At 41.4% G+C, this 23,703-nt stretch overlaps 3 protein-coding genes across 5 annotated transcripts; 2 read left to right on the forward strand and 1 right to left on the reverse strand.

The window, feature by feature from the left end:
• The first annotated feature begins 97 nt into the window (after window positions 1-97).
• Window positions 98-1,154, forward strand: LOC131890799 (palmitoyltransferase ZDHHC23-like). The gene has a single exon (XM_059240223.1). The coding sequence runs from the start codon at window positions 98-100 to the stop codon at window positions 1,028-1,030; it is 933 nt and encodes a 310-aa protein (XP_059096206.1). The 3' UTR covers window positions 1,031-1,154.
• A 13,556-nt stretch (window positions 1,155-14,710) lies between these two features.
• LOC131890793 (uncharacterized) lies at window positions 14,711-20,155 on the forward strand. Of its 3 annotated transcripts, none has more exons than XM_059240214.1 (2): window positions 14,711-14,937; window positions 17,370-20,155. In XM_059240214.1, the coding sequence occupies exon 2, from the start codon at window positions 17,683-17,685 to the stop codon at window positions 19,696-19,698; it is 2,016 nt and encodes a 671-aa protein (XP_059096197.1). In that variant the 5' UTR covers window positions 14,711-14,937; window positions 17,370-17,682; the 3' UTR covers window positions 19,699-20,155. The 3 variants fall into 3 exon arrangements, with proteins under 3 accessions (XP_059096197.1, XP_059096196.1, XP_059096198.1); XM_059240213.1 differs by lacking the exon at window positions 14,711-14,937 and adding an exon at window positions 16,167-16,729; XM_059240215.1 differs by lacking the exon at window positions 14,711-14,937 and adding an exon at window positions 17,010-17,142.
• An 820-nt stretch (window positions 20,156-20,975) lies between these two features.
• LOC131890795 (TBC1 domain family member 19-like) lies at window positions 20,976-23,504 on the reverse strand. The gene is made up of 4 exons (XM_059240217.1): window positions 22,948-23,504; window positions 22,475-22,876; window positions 21,826-22,389; window positions 20,976-21,527 (listed from the first exon to the last, which is right to left on the reverse strand). Exons 1-4 carry the CDS (start codon window positions 23,236-23,238, stop codon window positions 21,207-21,209), a joined length of 1,578 nt encoding a protein of 525 aa, XP_059096200.1. The 5' UTR covers window positions 23,239-23,504; the 3' UTR covers window positions 20,976-21,206.
• Window positions 23,505-23,703: the final 199 nt, after the last annotated feature.

A 23,703-nucleotide genomic window follows, 5' to 3' on the forward strand; every position in this document is an offset into this window, starting at 1 on the left:
TTTCCCACCAAATCCCTGCGTCAGTTAACATGGACAGATCCTGATAAGGGAAGCAGGAAATCTAGGAAACTAAGGCGGTTCCACCGGCTCAAATAGGATGACAATGAGCCTCAAACTCAATCGAGAGCAATCGGATCCTTTGTGTTGCTGTGAGTATATCAATGCCAATGGACAACGCTCACATGTGCTTGGATTCCTATGCGATTGTGCCGAGTTAGACGATACTGTGGATCGACTCTTTGCCGGTCAATCCGTGCCCAAATCCAAGGTTTTGGAGATCTGGAACGTTTTAGAAGATCGATCCCGTGTCCCTTGGTGGCGAGGAGCCCAGCCTGTTCCACTGGATGTGGTCGTTCCGTGGATATTAGTTCCCTTAGGTCTTTGGTTGGCTCAATGGAACGTTTATGTGTTAGTTGTAGTTCATGCGCTCATGTTACCTAGCTTATACATCTGGTATCGACTGATTTGGCGGTTCAAGCCGCATAATCGCTTCTATACGTCATGGAGTGTGGCGACTACGTGCGTTTTATTTTACGTGTACGAATTTGAGGTGGTGGGCTTCATTGCTTTGCCCAAAACGATTTCGTTTTGGGAAAATCTGGTGCTGATTGGCAGTGGATTACTTGCCATCTTTTTTGTCAAAGAAACTCGAAGGCGATCCCTATGGGTTCAGAAATTGGGCCATCCTCAGAGAAGTGAAAGATTCTGCCGGATATGTGAGACCAGTGTTGTGGGAAGAAAACATCATTGCTTCTGGATTGGGATATGCATTTCAGAATCCAACCAAAGACATTTCATGGGATTTCTGGTTTCCCTGTGCCTTACTCTAGTCCAATATTCCCTGTTGAGTTTAACTTCAGTTTGTCAATCCTATTTGGTGTTCTACGATTTGGTATTAGTGCCTTCAGATTGTGCCATGGTCAATGACAAATTTGAAGGCAATCCCAATCTAGTATGGGCGTCTGGAATCCATAGTGGCGGGATTGCAATTCTTATTTTTACTATGATTGTGGTCAAGATTTGCCGTTAATCGTAGTACAGAATTGAAAGATTTCCTTTCGCGGAAATTGGTGCTTTGAAACGCACAACCTCGATTATCTTTGGCTGTCATACTTCGAAATAAATGTGATCGGAAATGATAAGGGTCGAAAATATCCCAAGCTCGTTATAATCCAAAGCCCCGGATTCGATCTTCATTGGATTTTAGGTGTGGATGTGCTATCATTTCCAATCTGGTTCAAATAATCGCTCGGAGTAGATAAGGGTCGCCCAGGTTTCAACCAATTTTTTGCCAAGTACGCCAAAGAAGTAGTTTTTTAAATAGAATTGATATAAAAAAAGGTGAAGGTTAGATTCAAAACCTATGTTTTAGTAATTATCAAAATGTAGTTGGTCAAAGTGAGTGGCAACAAAGGCTAACTCCAATGCAAGTGATAACTTCAATTCGAGGTCAGTGGCCGGTGTAACTCTTCAAATGTATCCCTCCGTCATAGAGCCCAATTGGTAATGGAGAGCTTGTATAATTCAAATTTGGATGAGAGGTTCATCTGACTTGTTTCACCAAGAGGCATAACAGCAAAAGTCAAATGGATCCACATCTGCACTAAGATTTGGACCAATGTACTTTATACCCATGTGTCAGAATGGTCGTAGTACGCTTCTCGGCCTCCTAATTAATTGCTAATTGTAGTTGATGTTTATTGGGCCCTTTGGGCCCTTAATCATCTTCGAATTGTATACTGCAGGACGTCACCAATCAATAAGTTTTTGAAATCCTTAACAACGCGGCCTTGGATGGCACTTGAAAACTGTGAAGTACACTTAGTTGTTCCCGCTTTCTGTCTTAACCGTGCTATTTTGGGGCAATACTTTTTTGCAGAAACTTATTTACTCATAAAGTTCAGAGCTTTGTTGAGCAGGAGACACAAAATTGGGACTATTCTTAGATATCTTATGTCGGAATTCAATATTTGACCGAATAGTCGCGTGATTCTTGTCTTGAATCATTGCCTTCTTCAAATTGAGATCATATTGACAGGTTTTGTCAATACCATTGTTCCAGTGGCTCCCTATCATGAAGCACCCCTAGCATTTTTGGAAGTTGGAACGTATTTTTCTCGCTTTACATGGAAACACTCGATAAAGAGTGAAATCATTTACAAAAAAGCCATCGGCACAGATCTACTTACATGCTAAAACCGTTTACTACTTTCTAAAAATGTATCAGTGGTATGTTCATTCTAAGCATGGCTTTTGTTGTGAGTGATTGGTCATGATACTAACCTGTTGTTGAATTTTTTGATCACTGATTTTGCGGCCTTTTGTATTGATTTTTAATTCAAAAACGTTATGCGCAGATATATGTATATATTCCTTTGATGCTTAATCCGCTTACTTGTCATCTGGCTACGCGAGCTCAAAAATCGTTATAAAATGGCATGGGCAATTTAGAAGGTCTGCAATTACTATGAAATGAGTTTTTATTGGAAATAAAATGAGGAATTGACTTGAACATGTCTTAATAATATTTTCAAGGGATTCCCTTCCTTTACCGGTATGCATTCGCAATCTTGACATCATGTTAATTGTCGTACTTTTAAAACCATCAAAACCATTTGCCCTTCTCGTTCAGCTAATCGTGGCTTACGGCGAACCATTTCGTCAAGACTTGCGTAAAGATTAAATATTCAGCCCAATGGCATTTGGCGTCCCTTTTGAGACTCTTCCTTTTCATCAACACTTTCAATCCTCAACTAAGTAAGACATGAACACATTTGGCTTCTAACAAATAATCTTTTGTTTTGAATTGATGCCAGGATCTTTCATGACCCTCGCCCCTCCTCGGAACCTGTCGAGTTCAAGTTTAGATAATAATTGATTTCATGACAAAACCTTGACAAATGTCGCTGGTTTACAAGAGCGTATATTAATTTGAATTGTTTGACTCGCTGCACGTTCGTGAGAGATCTTGCCCTGATCATTCATTTAGCGGGGTTTTCCAATCGCTTTTCCTTTCCGCCTCCTCACTTAAAATAATTGATCGGGTGGGAACTTCTATGATCAGGTCGACTCGAATCTTCTCAACTCTCGTCATCATAACTTGAACAACGTGCTTCACGTTCTTTTCCCTACAATTAAGGTTGTCGGATTTATGCACGTTAATTATTGCTCAAGATCACAAAACAACATCTTTCAGGCTTTGACGTGTTCCCGAATAAATTCAGGGATCATTTAGACATGGTTCATGGGTATAACTAGAAATGAGCTTGGAAATTTTTGGAGGTATTCGTCTTGTACGTATCATCATACTTCCTCGTTCATGTGGACACAATTGTCCAGGAATCATTAGTTCTGACTACACCAAACTTGGGTAATTTACTTGGGTGGTACAACAGGGTTGGTTAATAATCAAAATAGACTGATTTTTTGTACAGCTATTTTCATTATTTAGTCGTTCTTGCATACTTAATGATGAATTATTATTGCAAAAAATGCCTTACCTACATATTCATTCTGGTGCAATATTGGTGAAATACCTTCAACATTATTCTGGATTTGTTACCAGGATTTGGTTTTTCCTCATAGCATTTTGGACTCAACTTCAAGGAAAAGTCGCAAAAGAAAGAGAGAAAGAAAGAAAGGAAAATGGAATTTTTGGCTAATATTTGATGCATTCATGCCATAGGCATGATCAATTTACCTGATTTAGCCCTTCCTTAGACATCCGATTTAGACTTCTAAGTTCATCTGAAATCCAGCCACCGTCCACCTCACCAATATGGATTGAGCCTCGTTGATGATCTCTTCTCTATTAATATCCATCGACCTCTTCGAAAATCCCTATGGCGAAGTATCGAATACTCCCTCCCTCATCAATACCAATTAATAATGGTGTACTGACGTTTCAACAAGACGTTTTCGGCATTTTTTTGTAGTTTTTCTCAGTTTGCCGTAGGATTAAGTCCAGACATGGATGGCGGATACCCTAGACCACGGACTTCTAGAGAAGTGGACTGTGGACGTAAGCAAAAAAATCGCTATCTCCTAAACCGTTCATCTTGTTCCAAATAAGCAATTCATACGTCCACAAGATAGGGTTGAATAGATGAACTTGGCGAAATTTGAGCCCAAAACTACTCTTAGGGAACTAAGGAGATATGTCCTAAGTTATATAGCAAATACCATGTAAAATCCGAATTTTCGGCCAGCACTTTGCCACCAACACAAGTTTTTGACAATATAGCTGTGAAACGAGCCACTTTACAAGTGAATGAAGTAAAAATGACCTACCTAAAATTGAAGAGATCTACGTTTCCTTTCTTATTACTTTAATTCGAAGAGTTGCTATGACCGAGAGCAAGCCGATTTGCCTGGAAGCTTGTTCATAGTCCATATTTCTACAAGTTCGTGCCCAGACATACTTGAACCCGCCAGATAGACCGGAATTGCATGACGGAAATTTTGGATCAACCTATTCTCAAAAAAATGTCTACGACGATCAGATCTATTCGTCTCTTCAACTAGAGTTGCTTTCTAGGATTGAAGTTTCCCACCGCACAAGTATATTAGGAAGTCATTGGGCGATCACCATGGACAATAAAGAAATTGCGTGGAAAATGATGACGAGTGAGGGGAAATCATAAACTGAATATTTTTTATGTTAGTAGTTGCTAGGAACATCCAAGCCTTTGTTGAAAGTGAATTAAAGCTATCGTAACTCCTACAGACCGAAAGAACAACTATTTCATGATCCCAGATTCACAGTGTCATATATCTTGCATTATCAGTATTTGAATAGATGAACATTAGGAGTAGTTACCACAAGAGCTGTGCTGCCTTTTTTAATTCTATACTATGAAACTATTACTAAGGGGCAAACAATGTTATCTGTCAACTTGATCATAGATCACTGAGATTCCAGTGGTCTATGATTTGATATTAGGTCTTGCTCGAACTTTTTTCCTGTATCATTGGTCTTTATTTCAAGCGTGAATAACCTTTCTGTTTACTTTTGTTGTCCACGTGTAATTCATTGATGCCTTTTGCACACACGCGTTTAAAGGTTGCTACTGTGTTTTCTATTGTCGCACTTCCAGCAAGTTTCAAACTTAAATCAATGCCCGAATGATTTCGTTCTTTGAACGTTGAATTAATACAACTCATGTTCGTTCGCTAAAAATCCTTGGCTTGTCTTTTCACATGCAATAATTGCGTCGGTGCAACAAACTGGAGTAAGTTCAGATGTGTAACTTTTTCGCCAATAAACTTCCTGTTAAACTGTACAAAACGTGTAAATTTGAGTTAAGAGCGAGTGTTGTCCGACCCTTGATACTTGATTGTTCTCGTCGAAGAAATGAGGAGGAAAAGAGCTTCTCGATTTAATGTTAACATTTCTCCCTTGTCTTACATGATTCCCCAACCGTCGCCTAATAAAATTGTGGCTTAAAGGCAATTTGACTAATACGAGAATGCCTTGTTTTCCCATAACCCTAAAAATAAATGAGAGAGGAACACCAATAAAAAAATTAAGAGCCCCGTAGTCCTGTGGTTACGTCAAAGTTGCTGGGAACTTGAACAGTAAGATCGCCGCCAGTCATTCTATGGACTCCTTAATGGTGAGCTTTGCTGAAGATTTGGTCGAAAACCATTGTTGATCTGCAAGACATCCTTCTCTGTGGTGCTAACCGTCAATTCATCTGAAGAGCGATCGGTTCTTTGCATGGCATGGATTGACAGTCCTGGAGCACTAATCTACCGATGATTAGTTCACAACTTGGAACAAGGAATTACATTTTAAGGTACAGGGTGGTGGCAAGGTTACACTTTTCCTGGAGCTCGCAATGCACTTTGGGTTAGGCGAAATGTCCTCAAAGTTGAGTTGGAACACGAAAATTAAGATTCTTTCATAGTTATTGGGATTCAATTTGAAATTTGTTAGAAAAAGTATATAGTGCCTTGCTAATGTTATTGAATTGTAGTTTGTACTTGTAGCCAAACTATTGGCTTCATTTAGTAACCTAGTTTTTATGGGGCTCAAGCTTTAACGTAAGTGTGATAATTTGAACAAAGATCACGATTTAACGCGCAAATTTACTCAAAATAAATATTTTTAGTTCAAGACTGACTCGTCATTTTGGATCCTGAGCATAATATAATTCATGATTAATATGAAGGGATCTGCATTCTCAATGATCGCATAAGAAGGTGCATATCCTTTGGTTACGCATCTCTACCAGATTGAAAGTGTATCAGATTCTCTTTAAACCAATTCTTATGTTTCTATCTAATTCTAGAAATTATGCACCTGCTTAACGATCTAGTGTTTGTTTAAGTCTAACCCTGTATTATGCGTCGTTTCACACCGGTTTGGAGTACAAACTCAATTTGTCATTCATCCTGAACAGTTTGGATGCAGGTCTGTGGGACTTTATGGCACATTATCTAACTCACAATCGTTGAATATGGAATACCCCATCCATATTTGTTGCGTTATAACAAGAAGGCTTAAAGTACGAATATGGCCTGGCTCCTCCACGTGCAATGCAAAGACACATGAACGAGTATTGCGTCGTATGTTCAACAAAGACTATTTTTTTAATCCTCCAGCTTAGCTAAACATACATACAATCACAATGAGTCATTTTGGCTGTGAATGGAAAGAAGGTCTTCGTACTTTACAAAATATTGAAGCCTTTCATTTAAGAGGCCAGAACCTTCAGCTGGGAATGGTATAGTGATTTCTCCTTGAATACCGAATCGTCAAAGGTATGTTAAAGGCACAAGTGTATCCGAGCCTTTTTTTGAATAGGTTGGATAAAATTATGGGCCATTTTTAATGGACGTTATGAACTCCATTGGTGAAAGTATCTTCTCCTTGACACGTTCATGAATTCCTCCAACTTGATGATGTGAGATAAAAAAAAATATTTTTGCCATTGATCAACATGAAACTTAATATTTCTAGATTTCACCTAACAAAAGAAAATTGCATAGATCTTATATTCAAACATGCCTTTCAGTTTTCGAAAACGTCACTGCTAAAAAGAAAACGTGTTAAATGCACCAGTTGTTATACATGTATACCAGATGTTGTTTCACAATTTTGAACTCAATCATTCAGAGCGATTATTTTCGTCTATCTTCCTTCCACCTCATGCAATATGTTTAGCTACAAGTATTTCTATCCTATCATAGAGCTCGTTGGCACACTTGAAACATATCTTATTTAGTACTGATAAAACCAGCTAACCTCGACGTAACGTAATGAAATTGCTGGCTCTCAAAAGAGAAGGTGCCCACTTTTCGTGAACAATGGCCGTCAGAATTGTTACCAAGGGAGGTCCCTTTTTCTCTCCTCTTATACAACCAGACCTATTTCCCTTCGAGACTTGTGTGCTCGCAAGAAATATAAAATATAACCTGGTTCAACCCCGTTCAAAGTTTGTTGTCTTTCACGGAGACCATGGCCTAACGACGGTAAAGTTGGTTAATATACCATTTTGGTTTCATGGACCTTTGGAACCGATGACTGGTCACAAATGTACTGGCATGAAGGGCAAAGCCACTGACCGTGAGTGGTGAGCAGCTAGGGAAGTTTTTGTCTTCATTGGAACATGAAAATGCTTTCAGAATGGACCACCACCACCACCACAACCACCATCATCATCATCATCATCATCATCATCATCATCATGCACAGATCCAAGTCGAAACGAGCCTGAAACTTATTCAAACTCTCGCTTGAGTGGACTCTACGGAATGGCCACTGTCAACGGTAAAGGCCACACTCGCTTTAGCATCTCAGATTCCCTTAGTGATGTAGTTTGTACAGCATACTGTGTGCAGTACTGATGTCGTCGGTAGAAAGCCTGTTACCAAGGGGCAAAACATTCCACAGATCGATCATCCATCCACTTTTTGGAAAGAACAAATGCAATGGGAAAAACGGGCGAAGTCTGCACTATTTTCGGCGACGCTCGATTCTGTTCAGTAAACGTAGAGCCAAACTTGAGATGGAGTCATTTGGAGAGCGAAACAGAAATGCAAAATAGTCACGAAGAAAGAGGGTACAAGCTGGAGGACATTTGAAATTCAGTTTTAGGCATCAAGGTGCCCTGGGCTTTATTATAGGCGCACATAAATTAAATCCCTTCTTAGGTACCCATGGTTCTTTAACATGGGCTACATGCTGCATGGTTCAATTGGGCTTGAAGTATGGGAATACTTCTTTCATCAATATAAGGTTCGAGAGTTTGTCACCTCCGACTACTCGAGGGTTCCTCTAATTAAGTGTAAAAACGAGAATATCCAAATAGTCAGTAGCTAACTTCATTCGTTTTCCAAGCAATGCCGCACGAATATTATCTTTACATGATTCGCTAACCACAATAGCAATGTCATCATATTTACCGTGAAAAATGCACTAGATTGAGAGTGGATTGATGATCAAATAAGACAAAATTTTCCTGAAAGACTTACAATTTTGATGCGCAAAAAAGGATTGAATTTAGGGTTGTGAGATTGGCTCTTATTTTCTATTCATCGTTAGCCTAGATTCAGTCAGAACACAAATATTGCTTGGAAAGAACGTGTTTTAGAAAGAGCTCCGCTAATAGTTGCAAGTGAGCACTATTTACTCAGCTAAATAATACTGCCAATGCATTTGGCCCAATTCAGTCAATCTGACACACTTCGTTTTTCTCAGAAAAGAAATCCTTGAGAACGTCTTTTCAACCTCAGAGAACATTCTCTCGATTTCTGTTTAGTAGACAAGCACTAGACACCTCGTGAACAATCTGCATTCAAAATTGTCAAGACATGCATCTAGTATTTTGCGTGACATATCTCACTCTCCACTCCACTAAAACGGATTGGTAAATCATCCTTAGATTATGACTGTTCGTGTCCAAGTTCTGACGATCTGTCACGGTGGAGTGCTTTCTCCGCTTGTTCTTTGTTCACACTTTAGTGCTCCGTTTTAATGATGTTTGCTTAAATATCATTGAGGTGTTTCCCCGAATCTGGAGTGCCGCACAAGTACTACATTGCGGGGAGAACTCGTTGGTGTTGAAGTATTTTATCAGCCATTCCATCGATACCGTAAAATCCCCGGGGCTACCAACTACCAGCGAAGACGAAAAAAATCAAGGCGAGGAGTACAGCCATTGAACAATGAACCAGACCACCAATCAATCTCAGAGGCTGACTCCATGAATAAATGAATAATTCCCGGCATAATTATCTTTTCACAAAAGCCCTACGGAGAGTCAGTCATGGGGATGAGCTGATGAAGCCTCGGTGGAGAAGAAACTAATGGCCGTGTTGGAGATTGGGAAATGTGCCTCGCCCGTCCAAGATATGAGATGAAGACCTGGCTCAAAGGAGTCCATTTCAATCGGATCAGCCAAAATGAGGTGAATCAGGCCAGGTATTTATGCCTCACATGAATTTCTGATTTGACTTCATTTTTTGGCTGGCTTGGCCGGTCTATTTTTACACACATGGGAAATACAAGCTTGTAGATAGTCACTTTTTTCAAGATAGCACTGATTCACTTGAACCTTGCCTACCATTCATTTGAGCTCTTGTCAGCCGAAGCTGATTCGTGAAATGTGAGTGGAGACGGAATGAGTGAGATCTTTTGTTGGATTTTTGTAAAACAAAAAATGCAATTTTGCTTCGAGATGTTTCACTCAATTAACAATCTTAGTATTGAGATGTGCAAATATCGAATCAAGGAAGCCAATTACTAAGCAGGAATCACAGTGTTGCATCCTTTTTTGCTATTTTATTAAACTGTTTGTACTCCCATGTCTCAGAGTTGTTTTTACCCAAGTAAAAACTGTTTCGTGATTGTTTTCCCAATTCATTCAGTCTTTTTTCAAAAGAATTTTAGCAAGCTCATTTAACTTTCCCAATTCTTTTTTTTTTTTTTTTGCTTCCGTTTGTTTTGACTCTAAACCACTTTTTTTCCAATTTGACAATCTGATAACCAGATTCGCTGAAAATTACAAGGCTGTAGGTCGCGTAGGGGGTCTTAACTTGAGGCTTGTGCCCGAATTTAGATCATTTAGATCAAACAAGGTAAAAATTCACGAATTTATGATCGGATGGGCTGGAAATTGTGAGATCGAATTCTTAATCATATTCGTCTGATAATTTCTCTTAATCCCAGCCAATCCGAAACTTCGAGAGATAGTTTGATTGATGCTTTTCCTCAATACTTTACCTTCTTGGTTAAGAATATAAATTTGAAGAAAAAAAACCTGAACTGAGAAGATTCAAATTAGGTTAAGGCAATTGTTCTTGAAATTTACATTGAACGGGTATTTCCCCTTCAAAATAAAGACAGCAAAATTTTCAATCTGAATGGAGGTCCTGTCCGATGTCTTGCTCAGCGCGAGTTAAACTAAGGGGTCCTTTTTAAAAAATGGCCTTAAGACGTGTTTTCTCTGCCGGAATGAGAAATTAATTATAGCCATTTTTGACCAAATGCCATACAATGATAGCAGAAATTTATCATCATTAAACACCTTTCAATCATCTTTCTGAAGCAAACCGACGTCTATAGGTAATTTCCAGGGCCATATCTTAATCTTTTTTATCTCTTGGAGAGTATTACGTATCAGCATAAAAGAAAACGTTGAGAATTATTGCGTCAGAATTTCGCCAATAGTGATTGGTAGCAATTTTTTTTCGGGGAAATCAAAAGCTTACTGAATTCATGTAATATTCGCTTAATAGTTGTACCACAAGGGTTGTTACGTTCCACTCCCGTCGAAAAACAAACGATATTTAACGCTGGTTTTGGGAGGCTACAATGGAGAAACCTTGTACTTAGTGAATAAGGAGGCCTTTGCCTTTTGACCTCTTTCTTAAAAAACGACACTTTCGACAAAGAAACGAATGAACCTGAACAGGGTCAAAATAATTTTATCTGCAGCTTAGTTTAGTAATATAATACTCTTTATCAAATATGAGGACTTGACCGGGAAACATGCCTTTCCGTACTTCAGTACAGTATTCAGGCAAGCAGGCAATTTTGGACGAAAAGGTAAATGCGATATGAACTTTTTGTTCAAAATCAATGGAGAAGTGATTGTTGTTCGAGATTACCTGCAACTTCCGTTACATTTCTGATGCTTTAAAGCTTTCATCAAGTTTCCTTTTTTTTTTAATATGTAACAAAAAGAGGGCTTCTAGGCCATTCAAGGTGTATTGAGTAGCGTGGATAACATAATAGTTTTGTATTTCAAATACAATGGTAAATAAAGGGGATTAGAGCTAACCCAGTACCTTTTGATTAGCATCTCCCAAGAAATGTCATTTTCTTAATTTGGCACATGAACCCATTATGTTTGTCCAAATTTGTAACGGACACTTATTTTCTTATCTCTTTTACAACTTTGACAAATTGCAAAAAAATACTTTTAAATAATGGATTCACGTTTAACAAAGTTGAAATTTTGCTCAACAATGCCCAATCCCCCAAACATGCATTGGGGGCAGTCTGAGAAACTTCAAGCTTATTAATTTCTTCTTCATTATAACATTCATTTTGCTTTTGAGCTACATTGGGACTTACTTTGCATACACTGGGTGTTCAATGAAACTTCCTTAGTAGCTTTGTTGAAAGCCAAGGGTTTATGGAATAATTAAAAAATAAACAGGAACTTTACTCATATCAGGAAGCTATGCTGAGCATTATGGTACGTCTCCTCCACTTTATAGATTAACTCTCGGCGCTGGGATTTGAGCCTACAACATCTGAGCAGATGATTCATACCTTGCTCTCACTGGCTCCTCAACTTTAAGCCAATTTCTTAAAAAACCTTCCACCTTCCTAGAAGGGCTTGAATAATAAGTGCCAAAAAAAAAGTTTGAACTTGCGAAAACGTGTCGAAAGTCCCGCGCAAAAATGAGCATCAAAATCCTAAAAACTGCTCTAACTATTTCTACTATGATTATTCTAACTAATTTTCCCGTCTATTATTGTAAAATCAACTTAATACTAAGCTGCGGATCTCAAGATTGGTTTTTTACTTCTTACTTTTCAAAGCCAAATCGCCCAAAAAAGCTCTCTCGAGTATACCTACACATTCTAAAAATAATGAAAAAATATGCATAAGACAAAAAAATTCTCAAAACTTCTTTAACGAATAGTAACTAACGAGTAGTATGTTAATTTCAAAGAATAACATTCCAGATATTCCCTATCGACCCGGATTTGAAAACAAAAACACTCGACAGACAAATGTTTCAAAGTACACTTTCGCTTCCAGTCGCGATTTTGGACTGAAAGAATTGTGTCAAGTATTTGCATTAAACTGGCATTAGCAGAAGCTAGAAGGGATATCAAGGGTTATTGAATGAAACTTAATACATCTCTGGTGTTTATGAATGATCTCCAATCACTAAATAGACTTGCATGGAGAGTTTGGCTCTAGATCTCTGTTAGTCCGCACAGCTGTTTGAACAGCTTGTAGTGAGGAGCCTTGCTCAATGAGGAGCAAAGTCTAAAATCACAGAAGCTTGGCGAAGTTGTCGAAAAAGAGCTGAGGAAGCGGAGCGTTTGAGCAGGGCTACTTCGATCACACCAAGTCACTACCATGTAGCCACTCTCAAGCACTCTAAATGCGGAGGAACAAGGAATGACAGCGTACAAAACGAAGAGGGCTTTTCAGTACATGTGGTGTTCAAACGAGGCTTGTTGCTAGGGCGTGAAGTGGTTCCACTGAGGAGGCTCAGGGTTGCCAAGTGACGAAATGGCAAACAGAATCAGGGGTACAGATAAGGGAGCGGCGATTGGCATTCATTCATCTCTGCTCATTGAATCATGATTTGTTGAGTGTCTAAAGGCTCGAATCATGTCAGGGATAGTTGGAATCAAAAGGAATTGTTGGGCCTTGGTTTGCCCAATGACGTATCAAGCAACAGGAAGGGGAACTTTCGATCGTCGATTTCACAAGGAAAATGATTTTTTTTAAACCCTCTGAAGTAAATCTGAGCATTGAAAGCGGAAGGAAAGTGAAAAAAAAGGTGTTTCGGTTACTTTTTATCATGAAAATTCTTTTCCGAACGTTTCCGTCTATCTAGAGATGCCGTACTTCCGATTTTTTTACCCAAGGGTTTTCATTGTAACATTGTAATATCTCAAGCCTGAAGCCAATTTAAGAAGTTGATTAACGTACAAAACGTGTTCAGTATTGGGCAAGAACTCGACAGCTTTTGTACCAAGAGGATGTTAGCCAAAAGAGTGTCAAAAGATACCTTACATTGCTCTGGCAGGGTTTATGAATACAAATACCAGACTCTGCCCGTTTATCTGTAGTTATGAAGATCTATAGGGCGAATCAAAACCAATGAATTCAACCTGACGTTAGTCGTGATCTGTCTACTCGATGGGAAAATGCCAATTTTGTTATTTTCGTAACTCAAGGCAACAATTTTGTCGAGTTGCTCCATCTCGGTCTGTGCTCTCGTATGTTTGACAGCAAAGCACGAAAGGCTGGCCTCTGTTCATATCACAGAATACTTGCAATCTGGACTGGAGCCGTTTGGGATTGAAATGTAAAATGCAAAATACCCGTGCAAACCCTGAAGACATTTATTGTAGAATGGCAAGATAAGAAAGGGAGAATTTGTGATCTTTAGAATTTGTCAAATTTCCCTCCATTTGTGAGGATGGATTGGTCACTTGAAATTTAACACCCAAGAAAGTGGCAACAGAACTGACTTCAACAAGATTCTGCTCAGGATTTCTAAACGTACTGCAAAATTTTCAAATAAACGAAAGTTTGACCAAAAGGCCTTGAAGCTAAACCAGATGCCTGAACAACAAAACTAAGAAGATGGTTTAAGGAATAAAAACCACATTGGTGGTCAACTCCCTGACCAAAAAGCCAGCTTGGTTAATCAAAATGAGAAAGCGCACTACCCAGTACACCATGTTTTCTTTCTTAGTGAGCAATGTCATTACAGATTTAGACAAAAGCTGTAAAAAAATGCAATATTTTGACAATCTAAAATAAATTTATTGAACAATTCAAAGCCCGCATTTGCAAGCTTAATGTCTCAAAATCCACTTGTAATTATGACGCAATACATTTCACACATGCATTGCTTGTTGGGCACTCATAGGTGCTCTCCTCCATCCATTAATAATCAGCCTCAAGCTTTGCAAACAAGAGCAATGTATAGTGCGATTGACAAACAAAAGTCAACGAGGTGTCGTTAAATTGAGTATCAGACCAGATTTGTATAGTCTTTTTCCTCGCTGCTGCTCAAAATAATAGCTGTCAGTCGAATCCTCTCAGTACTCACTCTCTCTCTCTCTGTCTTCTTTTTTACTCGGTCTTGCTGCTCCCAATGGTGAAAGAATCGGCCCAGACCAATCTGGTGGCTAGTGTGGCTCAAGCAAAATAGGTTCAATGCCTCAACAGGATCCCCAATTCTTCTTCCCCATGGCCATCTCAATGGTCCAGTTGTTTCAAGATCTGCCGATTTCATTTTCAAGTTAAACATCAATGCTTTTGAACAGAAAGAAACTTGTTTTTGTCAATCCAAAGCTTTGATACTTCAGCTATTTGAGGTGAAACCAAGGGAATTATGAGTGGCACTGAGGGTCTTTACGAATGCCGTTATCATTTACTAAAATTGAATAGACCGGACATATCATGGTTGGTATCAACCTCTTAAGAAGGATATCCATGTGTAGATCATCTCCTATTGATGCATATCGACTTTTTGCTCAGACCATTTTCTACAATTTGGCAAACCTCTCTAACTGTGGCAAGACTTCCAAGTCAGCTGAACTACGCTGCGTGCCTCATCAGTCCAAAATGGATAACGGCCATTTTTCTCGGTAAATATTGCCTGTTCCAATAAACCCCGGATCGGAATGAATCCCTGGAAAGCATCAGCAACTCATTTCACAAGGTAAAACCCCATTCAAAAGTTACTTTTACTCCAGCTCACCATTGACACTCACTCCTGGTCACCATGTGTCTTGATACATTTTGGTCGATTTTTCTCGTAATCTTGGGCGATTCCACCGCACTCATGTGGTCACATCAAAGCTTGTCGTCAGGGGAAATTGTTCGTTTTTCTTGGCCCAGATTCGCAGCCCCAACGACGCCAGAGTCCCTCATCGTCGGCACTGGCGTCGTTGACGGCGTCTGCCCAGTTTGGCCTTGACAAAGACATACCTGCTGGGTCGACCGTGGTAGGCCTTTGCTGAAGCTGAAGGGACTGCGCCGCACAGCAGGAGGCGACAGTAGCCTCGGCGGCGTCAGATATGGCCATGTTCTCCGTAGAGATGTGAACGAGTATTTAAAAGTAGATTTTGTCGTCCATAATAAAGGGATGCATGAGGGAAGTCCAGGAGAGTTTGTGTGTGATAGAGATATAAAAGGCGATATGATTTTGGGCCAGGGTTGTGTTTTCTAGATTGGTTTGCCATTGTAGAAAATTGCCTTAAGAATGAATTCATGCATAAGTGCCTTACATTTTTTTCTCAAAAAAAAAAGAACAATTTAATTTTTTATGTTAGCTCTACCCTTGCGCTCTTGGCAACACTTGCTCAGAAGTGTACATTATTTGAAAAATTTGGAAATTGTATTCTTTAAACAATGAAGTGTCATTGGGACTTTTTGATTTCCAAAGCTGTGGCTCACACTTAATTATTTTACATGTGCCTTTAAATCTTGACAATGGTTTGTTTTGCATTGCAGAGTTACCACTTAACAGATTACTAGATTGGACTACTCTCACAAATAAAGTAGGGAATGCTAGATAATGACTAGTGGTTCAAAATCGTGGATATATTGTTAGTCCATCTGTATTCGCTCCATTATTAAATTCTTAACCAAACACAGTGCGGCTCGCGAGTCTCTCTTTCTCTCTCTCTCTCTCTCGTGCCAGCTCAATCCTCACCGTTCTGAATGTGAACAAGTCTGCGACAAGAGGCAGTGGCGAGTGCCTGGATATCGTTTTTTTTGGGACCGATGCTACTCCTTACTAGCAACCACGTGCTGCCTCCATTCCGCTCAGGAATTGGCTTTGACGTCCGTGCGTCGGTCGCCTCGTTCGTGTTCTTAGGGAATGGCGGTCGTGGAAAACCGCCGCCGCGTGTTCGTCCCATCCGAAGTAGTAGTCGCAGATTCGCAGTGTTAGAAACAGAGGAATAGAGCACTACTCGATGTAGCGGAGCAGGGCAGGCAGTTGAGCTGTTTTCGATGAGCCTGCTGAGTGAGTGAGGTGATTGTAGTGGCAGAGGAATGGACCACGTTGAGTGAGCTACTTCTGCAGCCTTTGTAGATCTATCTATGTATGTGGTAGAGAGAGAGAGGTGGTGCTAGGGGCGGTATTTGTCAGCTCGTAGCATGGTCACTGTGGCCTTTGTGCAGCCTACATTTTGTCCGCTCCCGGTTGCCTGAGTGACTTTTAGGCCTCGTTGAGCCCAATTTTGTTGACCCTTAGGATCCATCATCACTCATCACGTTGTGGTCTCCATGCAGACAATCGACAATCTTGAGGTGATGGTGTGGTGGTAGGAACACATCCATCCCTCCATCCATTCATTCATTCATCCATATTCACAAATAGTAGTTGTGATGCTTGTGCCCTATTCACAATGGTTGTTGAGATGTGCAGATCTGTGATGCCTCTGATCCAGTGATGTGAATTATTAGTTGAAAGTTGGGGACCTCCGCAACGTTTTCTTTAAAAGGTAAAGGAAAAGCTACATTTTTTAATGGACTGATATGAACAACGAATAATGTACTACATCCCATTGGATATAGCCAGGATTAGAATTGGAATCTATTTTTGGGTCCAAGATAGTGTCCTTGGACTGATCTGACTCATCAAATGTAAATGACATACATATAATTGCGTGTTAGATGTTTGCCGAAAAAATGGTACACGTGCAAAACGAGTTGAAAAACTGGTTTTGAGTGCTCGTTTTTTTTTTGTCTATTGTTTCCTCGCCAAATCTTTTTTTGGTTTAGTCTTTGTGATGAACTCGTGTTTGCCAATGATTGGACTGTGCCAGTGGGCTTTCAATTTTTTTTAATATATGTTCCTATCATGACTGATCAGCGGAGTAACGAGTTCTAAAAGCAGGGTTATTGGATTTTGTATGTATGTGTTCGATTTCTTCGCCCTCTCCTTCTCTGTGTTCCTGTCCCATGGCAGTGTTGTGAGGGAATAAGATCAGATTTCAAGGAAAACCTCTCGAGTTCTTGATCTGAACTACATAAATGCAGTTACCCAAGCGCGATTCAGCAGATTTTTTGACCAAGGTTCTCCGTTTCATGACAACTCTTTACGTCTGGATTTCAATTTTGGTGCTCTTTCTCGTGTTTTAGATGAATATCCACATGGCTCCCAAAACCACCACCAGAGGCTTCATCAACAACGATAGTAACAAGAGCAATTACAGCCAAATCCCCATCGTCATCGTCATCATGTGTTTGGACTAAGACTGTCGAGCTTGCATCCCTCGTAGCAACCTCACTTGTTCGTGGGTGGGTGGGGTGATTTTTGTTCTCGTGCTGTTTCTTTTTTGGGTTGATATTCCTTCCCACTTGGCTGTGGTCATCCACTCTGGCAAGAGTTGATGCAACATGAGCAACGCCTCTAAGCGGCGGTTCCAATTGAAGTAGGGGATCGTAACTTACCATGGCGAGTGCCCTGAAAACCATTGTGAGCAAGAAGAAACGTCGATTTACTGAGGATGGATTCAATTTGGATCTGTCGTACATTGGTGACCGGATCATCGCAATGGGGTTCCCGGCCGAAAACGTGGAATCGCTGTATCGCAATTCCTTGGACGAGGTGAAGCGTTTTCTTGACCACAAGCACAAGGATCACTATTTCATCTACAACTTGTGTTCTGAGCGTGTCTATGACATCAAAAAGTTTCACGACAGGGTAGCCACCTATCCTTTCGATGACCACCACCCACCGGATTTCTCGACAATAAAGCCGTTTTGTGAGCATGTGGACGAGTGGCTGAGAACGCACCAGGATAATGTGGCCGTGGTGCATTGTAAGGCGGGCAAAGGCCGCACGGGGACAATGATCTGTTGCTATCTTCTTCACTCGGGCAAGTTCAAAACTGCGGATGAGGTGCTGACATTTTATGGGAAACAACGGACCCATGACCAGAAGGGAGTGACCATCCCTAGTCAGAGGCGGTACATCAATTATTACGCCGATATGATACGTCAGAAGCTTGAGTACAAACCGGTAAAGCTCTACCTCAGGTCAGTGGTACTAGACCCGGTGCCCAATTTCAACAACTTGAGCAAAGAGTTCTACCTCCAGTTTGAAGTGAAGCAAGCTAAACGCTCACTGAATTACGAGTCCACAGATTACCTTTTAAAACGGGGCGACCGCAATATGCTCCTTAATGTTGACCCACCAATACTCATATGCGAGGATATCAAAATCGAGTTCTCCATCAAGCCCAAACTGGACAAAGTTGGGATCAAGCCAAAATTTCTGGCCTCGTATAAGGAGTTCCACTTCTGGTTCAACACCTTCTTCGTTGAGAACACATTTATCTCGGGGCTGTGCCACAGTCTCCTCGCGGGGAGCTCCAATAACGGCCACGCACCCGTTGACCAAGGATCCGAAGAGGAACAGCCCGGGGACTGCGACAATGGTGGCCCCGACTCGGGCCCGTTGAGTCACCATCTTACCAAGTTGAGATGGGCTCCCCCACCGGAGCGCCATGTCTCTTGCACGGGTGGAGCCCCTTCACCTCATCTCATTGCCTCTGGGTCAGACGAGGATGTCACTCTTACAAATCTGATGAAGCACACCTCCGTCTCCGACGATCACCTACTGACCAATCAAGGCGGCGGTGGCGGTGGCGGTGGTGGTGGTTGTCACGTGTCATCCAAGGGGAATGGAGGAGCAGGTCACGCCTCTTCGGCGTCCAGCTCGACCTCCTCCTCTACGTCCACCTCCTTGGCTGCCCTGTCGTCTTTCAAAGAAAATCGCATAAGGCACTCGTCTGTACCGCAGACCGCCCGCAGTCCCGGTACGCTCTCGCACCTCACCAATGCAAATAGCCTTGGCTTATCTTCTCCTCATGGCGCAAACTCAGCGCTGCTCAAGTCATCAGCCACCACGACCTCTGCCGACTCTCTGGGGGAGGACGTTCCAGCTGTGGGACTCTCGTCTCCCATCAAGATAGATGGCACGCCCGTTAGTCTTCGCCTAACAAAACCTCAGATTGATAAAGCGTTTAAGGACAAATCGTGTAAGGTGTATCAAGATGATTTCAAGGTGACGCTGTTCCTGGTGCGACCCTATGATCAAAGTGATGTGAGTTCATACTGTGCAGCACCGAGTTGTCCGGTGGCGAAAAAATTCACCTCCAACCCTGGAGAAATGACTCTGGTTCCCGCTCCTCAGGTGCAAAAGAATTCGTCTGAAAGCAGTGAAGAAGAGGAGGAAGGCGATACCACAGATAGTGAAGCCGTGTCGTCGAGTGCGTCTTCGTCTCAAATCCGGTTTCGCTCCAACAATCAGGTGATCTATCGTCATAGCAACAACCACCACAACAGCCATCATCATTCTTCTTCGCATCATCATCATCACCATCACCACCACCATCATCATCCAGGTCCGCCCGAGTTATCCACAAAGGGAGCATCGCAAATGTACCCATCGGATTGGATTTAGTGCAAAACATGTCAAGTCTCCGGGTCTGGATTCCTGCTTCTGTCCAGGGAGGTGAAAGCCACCCACCCTCCTGTCCAAGAAACAGGGCAATAATGAGGGAAGGAGAAACAAGTGTGTTGTGTTAATGCCAATCATGTCAGATAGTGGATTCAGTCTTGGATTGTTTTTTACCTGATTTTGTTGGAAGTGGATGAGTGTAAGGGCCAGCATTATTCATATTATTCTTATTATTCCTATTATTATTATTATCATTCTTATTATCATTATCATCATTATCGCTACCACCACTAATTCTGGGTCAAGGCGAAGATGAATATCGATTTGAAACAAGAGATCTTCTTTGCCGGCGAAATGCCCCATACAGGCGTTTTAGATCAGATAAAATGAAACAGATTGTTTTTAATGTCTATATCAATTTTAGACAATATATGTCATCTTTACAACTCTAATAACTCAACTCAACGTCCTCACGTGTGTATCAAGTTCTTTCTTCTCGGTATTTGAACATTTGTTGACTGGCATTTTGGTAGTCGGAGACTTTCCTTCTGAATTCCATTTCTATGATCGTAAGTTTTCGTTTGCCTTGACGGCTCTGTTATATTGAATAAGTTTCGTTCTAAGAATCTCCCCACCTAGACATGCCTCGTTTCCATGGGAGAAAAACGTAATAGCAGCTTTCTAGGATTCTTTCTTGGGAAGACCAAAAGTTCCCGGTTCCATAAAAAGATCAAACGCCCTAATTGGAATTGCTTTCTGTAAAAGCATATGGTAATGTAGCTGGTTCTAAGCGGGGCTACATGCCCGTTTTCTCTTGTGTGTACTCGCCAAAGAACAAGGAGGGAAGAGGAATTTCCCTTGACAACCTGGCTAGCCCGCAAGGCCACAAGCAAGCAAGCAAGCAAGCAAACCCAGAGGCCTTTTCCTCAAGATACTGACTGGCCTTCGCGCTCCTCATTACTAAGAGCCCTGCTCTGCCTTGCCATGACGTCACTGCAATGTCTCGGCTTAACTCACTCGCAACTCAATCGCCCGCCCATCCATCCTCGCGTCCTCCCCAACAGAACAGCCGTGATTCAAGGTCTGTGTTGCCAAGCCACTTCGTGAAAGCCACTCAAGTGCAAACCTATCTCTAAAGAGAACGAAAGGACACGACCTAACTACTAGATCTGACAATGGGACAAAGGATGCGTGTCACCAAAGTACGCAATGTAAACTGACGAAACGAAGGCGCTTATTTGAACGAACTGACGAGGAGTGATAGTACAGATGTTCTTGTACTGTACATTGATTTAATCCCAAGTCAGAGGACGATGGATACTAATGCTCTTTAAAATACGATACTAATGCGGCATGTCTCTTGTTGGGAAATTCATGATGACGTGCTGGTGTTGAGGGGAGAATGTGTGAGCCTCATCAATATTCGAACTCATGGCATGATAATTGTATTTCTAATACGCACGTGGTGTGGTGCTCTTTGTATATGAAGACATTCTTCACCCATCACGTACTCAGTTCATCTTGTTTTGTTCCAAGGCATGCTGAAGCAATGGAACCACCGGAAGTGAGGAGAGATCCGCCAAAACCGCCTCAACGCTGGACAAAGTATCCACTTGCATGATATTGTCTTTCCGGAAGCTGAGAATCGAGGCAGCAAAAAGTGGAAACACCGTCATGGAATCGTGGGCCAAGACGATGTCCCACAAATAAAGCAGTTGGTCAGGCAGCAAATGGCCGGCGAATCCGCGTACTAGCCAACGAAATACTAAACGCAAGGGTTGGATTTCCAACGAGAGTAAGTACGACCAAAGGTCGGGTTCATGGGTCTCAATCTGGAAGCAAAATCAGGGCTTGTTATGAGGCTTAGGAATGCTCTCCATAACAATATGTAGGGCAATGGAATTTTAGATGAAAGATTAGACTGAAATTGAAGGAGAAACTGAAATTGTAGAACCCAAAGCGAGAGCCACAATATATTCCTTTGAAATTTATGGCACTCTACAACCTTGAGAAAGCAAGTCCATAACAAACATGAAAGAAATCTGTGATATTAACATCTCCTTTTTTTTTTTTTTTGAATGAAAACTTGCAGTAGCTCAAATGGGATTTTGCAATGACTTAAATTCTTACCAAGTGCTCAAATAGAGCACATAAAGAGACAATTCCTTGAGGGTCGGCAGACATTTCATGAAGTTTGTAACAAAACTGAAGATAGAAGGCTCGAAATGTCATGTATAGTTGAACCGGGTCAGCGTACACGTAGCAAAATGGAGCGGCATACATGGCGAACCCATGGAATGGAACAATACCATTGGGAGGATAGATGACCATATTTTCCAATCCAGAATGTTTCCCCCTCAAAATGGCCTTGGGTGGATTGCTCGAGCTGTATTGGAATTTGTCCAAGATCTTCGTATCTCGGCTGAAGCAAAGCAAGGTCTGGAGGAGAACGTCGGCGAAAACGAAGTAGTTATCGTCGTTGCCGGCTGTTAATTGGACATCTTTGATAATGAGTTTGTCGATCATAATGTCGTGCTGAATGACTGAATCTTTGAGAGCTTGATAGTGCTCCACGTCAGCCTTGGAACACATCTCTGATCCCAACACTTGAGACCAGAGTTGGCCTCGAAGACTGTGGGGTGCACCTCGCTTGAGAAATTCCTGCGAGAGTGGAGCATGATTGCTCGCTATCACCTATCAAAAGAAGCTCATATCGTCGAAGATTGCCACTATTTTTCCTTGAACTGAGGAAAACTAAATACACATTAGGAAAACTCACTTTCTGGCCCAAGTTGTACCGTTCCGTCTCGATAGTGATCCCTGGATCTTCGGAACTCGATGTCAGAGGATTCAGTCCAAGATGTGACTCGCCTTTGGCCAATTCCGAGAACTTCTCTCGAAGGTGATCCAGATTTGGAACACTCAATGGAATCGAGATCACTCCCCAAGGTCGGCAGTGTTCCGCCAAATTGGGACTCGAAATCTGAGCTAGGATGTCCAGGAAATCCTTGGGCGAATACACGGGCCTAAAGGGCGACAAGTCCAGGTCCAAAGTGGACAACTCGGTCCATTTGTGAAGGATCTCATCCTGCTCTTCTTGACAACGAACCTTAGCCAAACAAACGCCTAATTCGGAAGCCATTGAATTGATGCTTTTACTTATTCGTCGCTCCCATTGTTGCTGAAGGAGAGGCAAACAGAATCAAGACGATGATGGCCTTTTTCTGCCTACATATCTGCATGTGTACCTACTTGAAACTTATTGACGTGTGACAAGGACGTCTGTCTTGGATTGAGATGGTTGTGAAGCCCTCCCAAGCCAAAAATCTTCCTTCTCATGAGATGAAAAACAGCATTCTGTAACCTTGTCTCAATTCCAGAGTGCGTTACGACCTTCAGAAAAGTGGCATGGAAGTCCTCTTCATTAACCATCGGACTCGACGCAAGCTTGGCCAGATCCCGGAGTAGTTCAGAATGCAGTGGATCCTGATTGCGTATTTCGGTCGTGAGATAGTCCGCCAAATCTTCTTGCGGCATAGTCATTTTGAAAGGCTGAAATCGCTACTCGTTCGAATATTGATTAAACAAAGGCCGGCAGTTGTCTACAATCCTGACAAAATACTTGATCCATAATCCAGTCAACCTTGACATTAGATCAATCCAATCCGATCATACAAAGCAGCCTTCTGTACATCTAAAGACTTGCTTGATCATATATCATACTGAAATGATATCACCATGTCTGGCACGAAATATATGCTGAGATCCACGGGAATCCTGTGCAGTTCCAAGCGCACCCACGCCTCTGGTCCATAGATTTTATCCGTTGATTAGATCACTCGATATTTGGGACTTCTCGACTCAAGGTTGATGTGAAATAGAAACGTTTCTTGGAAAAAGCTCTTGGGGTGTCTAAAATTTGCATTGGAGACGAACAAGTAAAGATCTAAAGAACTGGTTAGAGATAGTCCAAAATCAAGTGCTTAGATATCGATGGAGAAAGCAAAG

This window comes from Tigriopus californicus, chromosome 11, assembly GCF_007210705.1.
Source record: "Tigriopus californicus strain San Diego chromosome 11, Tcal_SD_v2.1, whole genome shotgun sequence".
NCBI lineage: Eukaryota > Metazoa > Arthropoda > Copepoda > Harpacticoida > Harpacticidae > Tigriopus > Tigriopus californicus.

Coding starts and splice junctions, on each gene's coding strand:
- LOC131890795 (XM_059240217.1), bottom strand. CDS start 23,238: ATGACTATGCCGCAAGAAGATTTGGCGGACTATCTCACGACCGAAATA. Junction 22,877..22,947: donor CACACGTCAATAAGTTTCAA/GTAGGTACACAT, acceptor CCTCTCCTTCAG/CAACAATGGGAGCGACGAAT. Junction 22,390..22,474: donor GGTACAACTTGGGCCAGAAA/GTGAGTTTTCCT, acceptor TTCTTTTGATAG/GTGATAGCGAGCAATCATGC.
- LOC131890799 (XM_059240223.1), top strand. CDS start 98: ATGACAATGAGCCTCAAACTCAATCGAGAGCAATCGGATCCTTTGTGT.
- LOC131890793 (XM_059240214.1), top strand. CDS start 17,683: ATGGCGAGTGCCCTGAAAACCATTGTGAGCAAGAAGAAACGTCGATTT.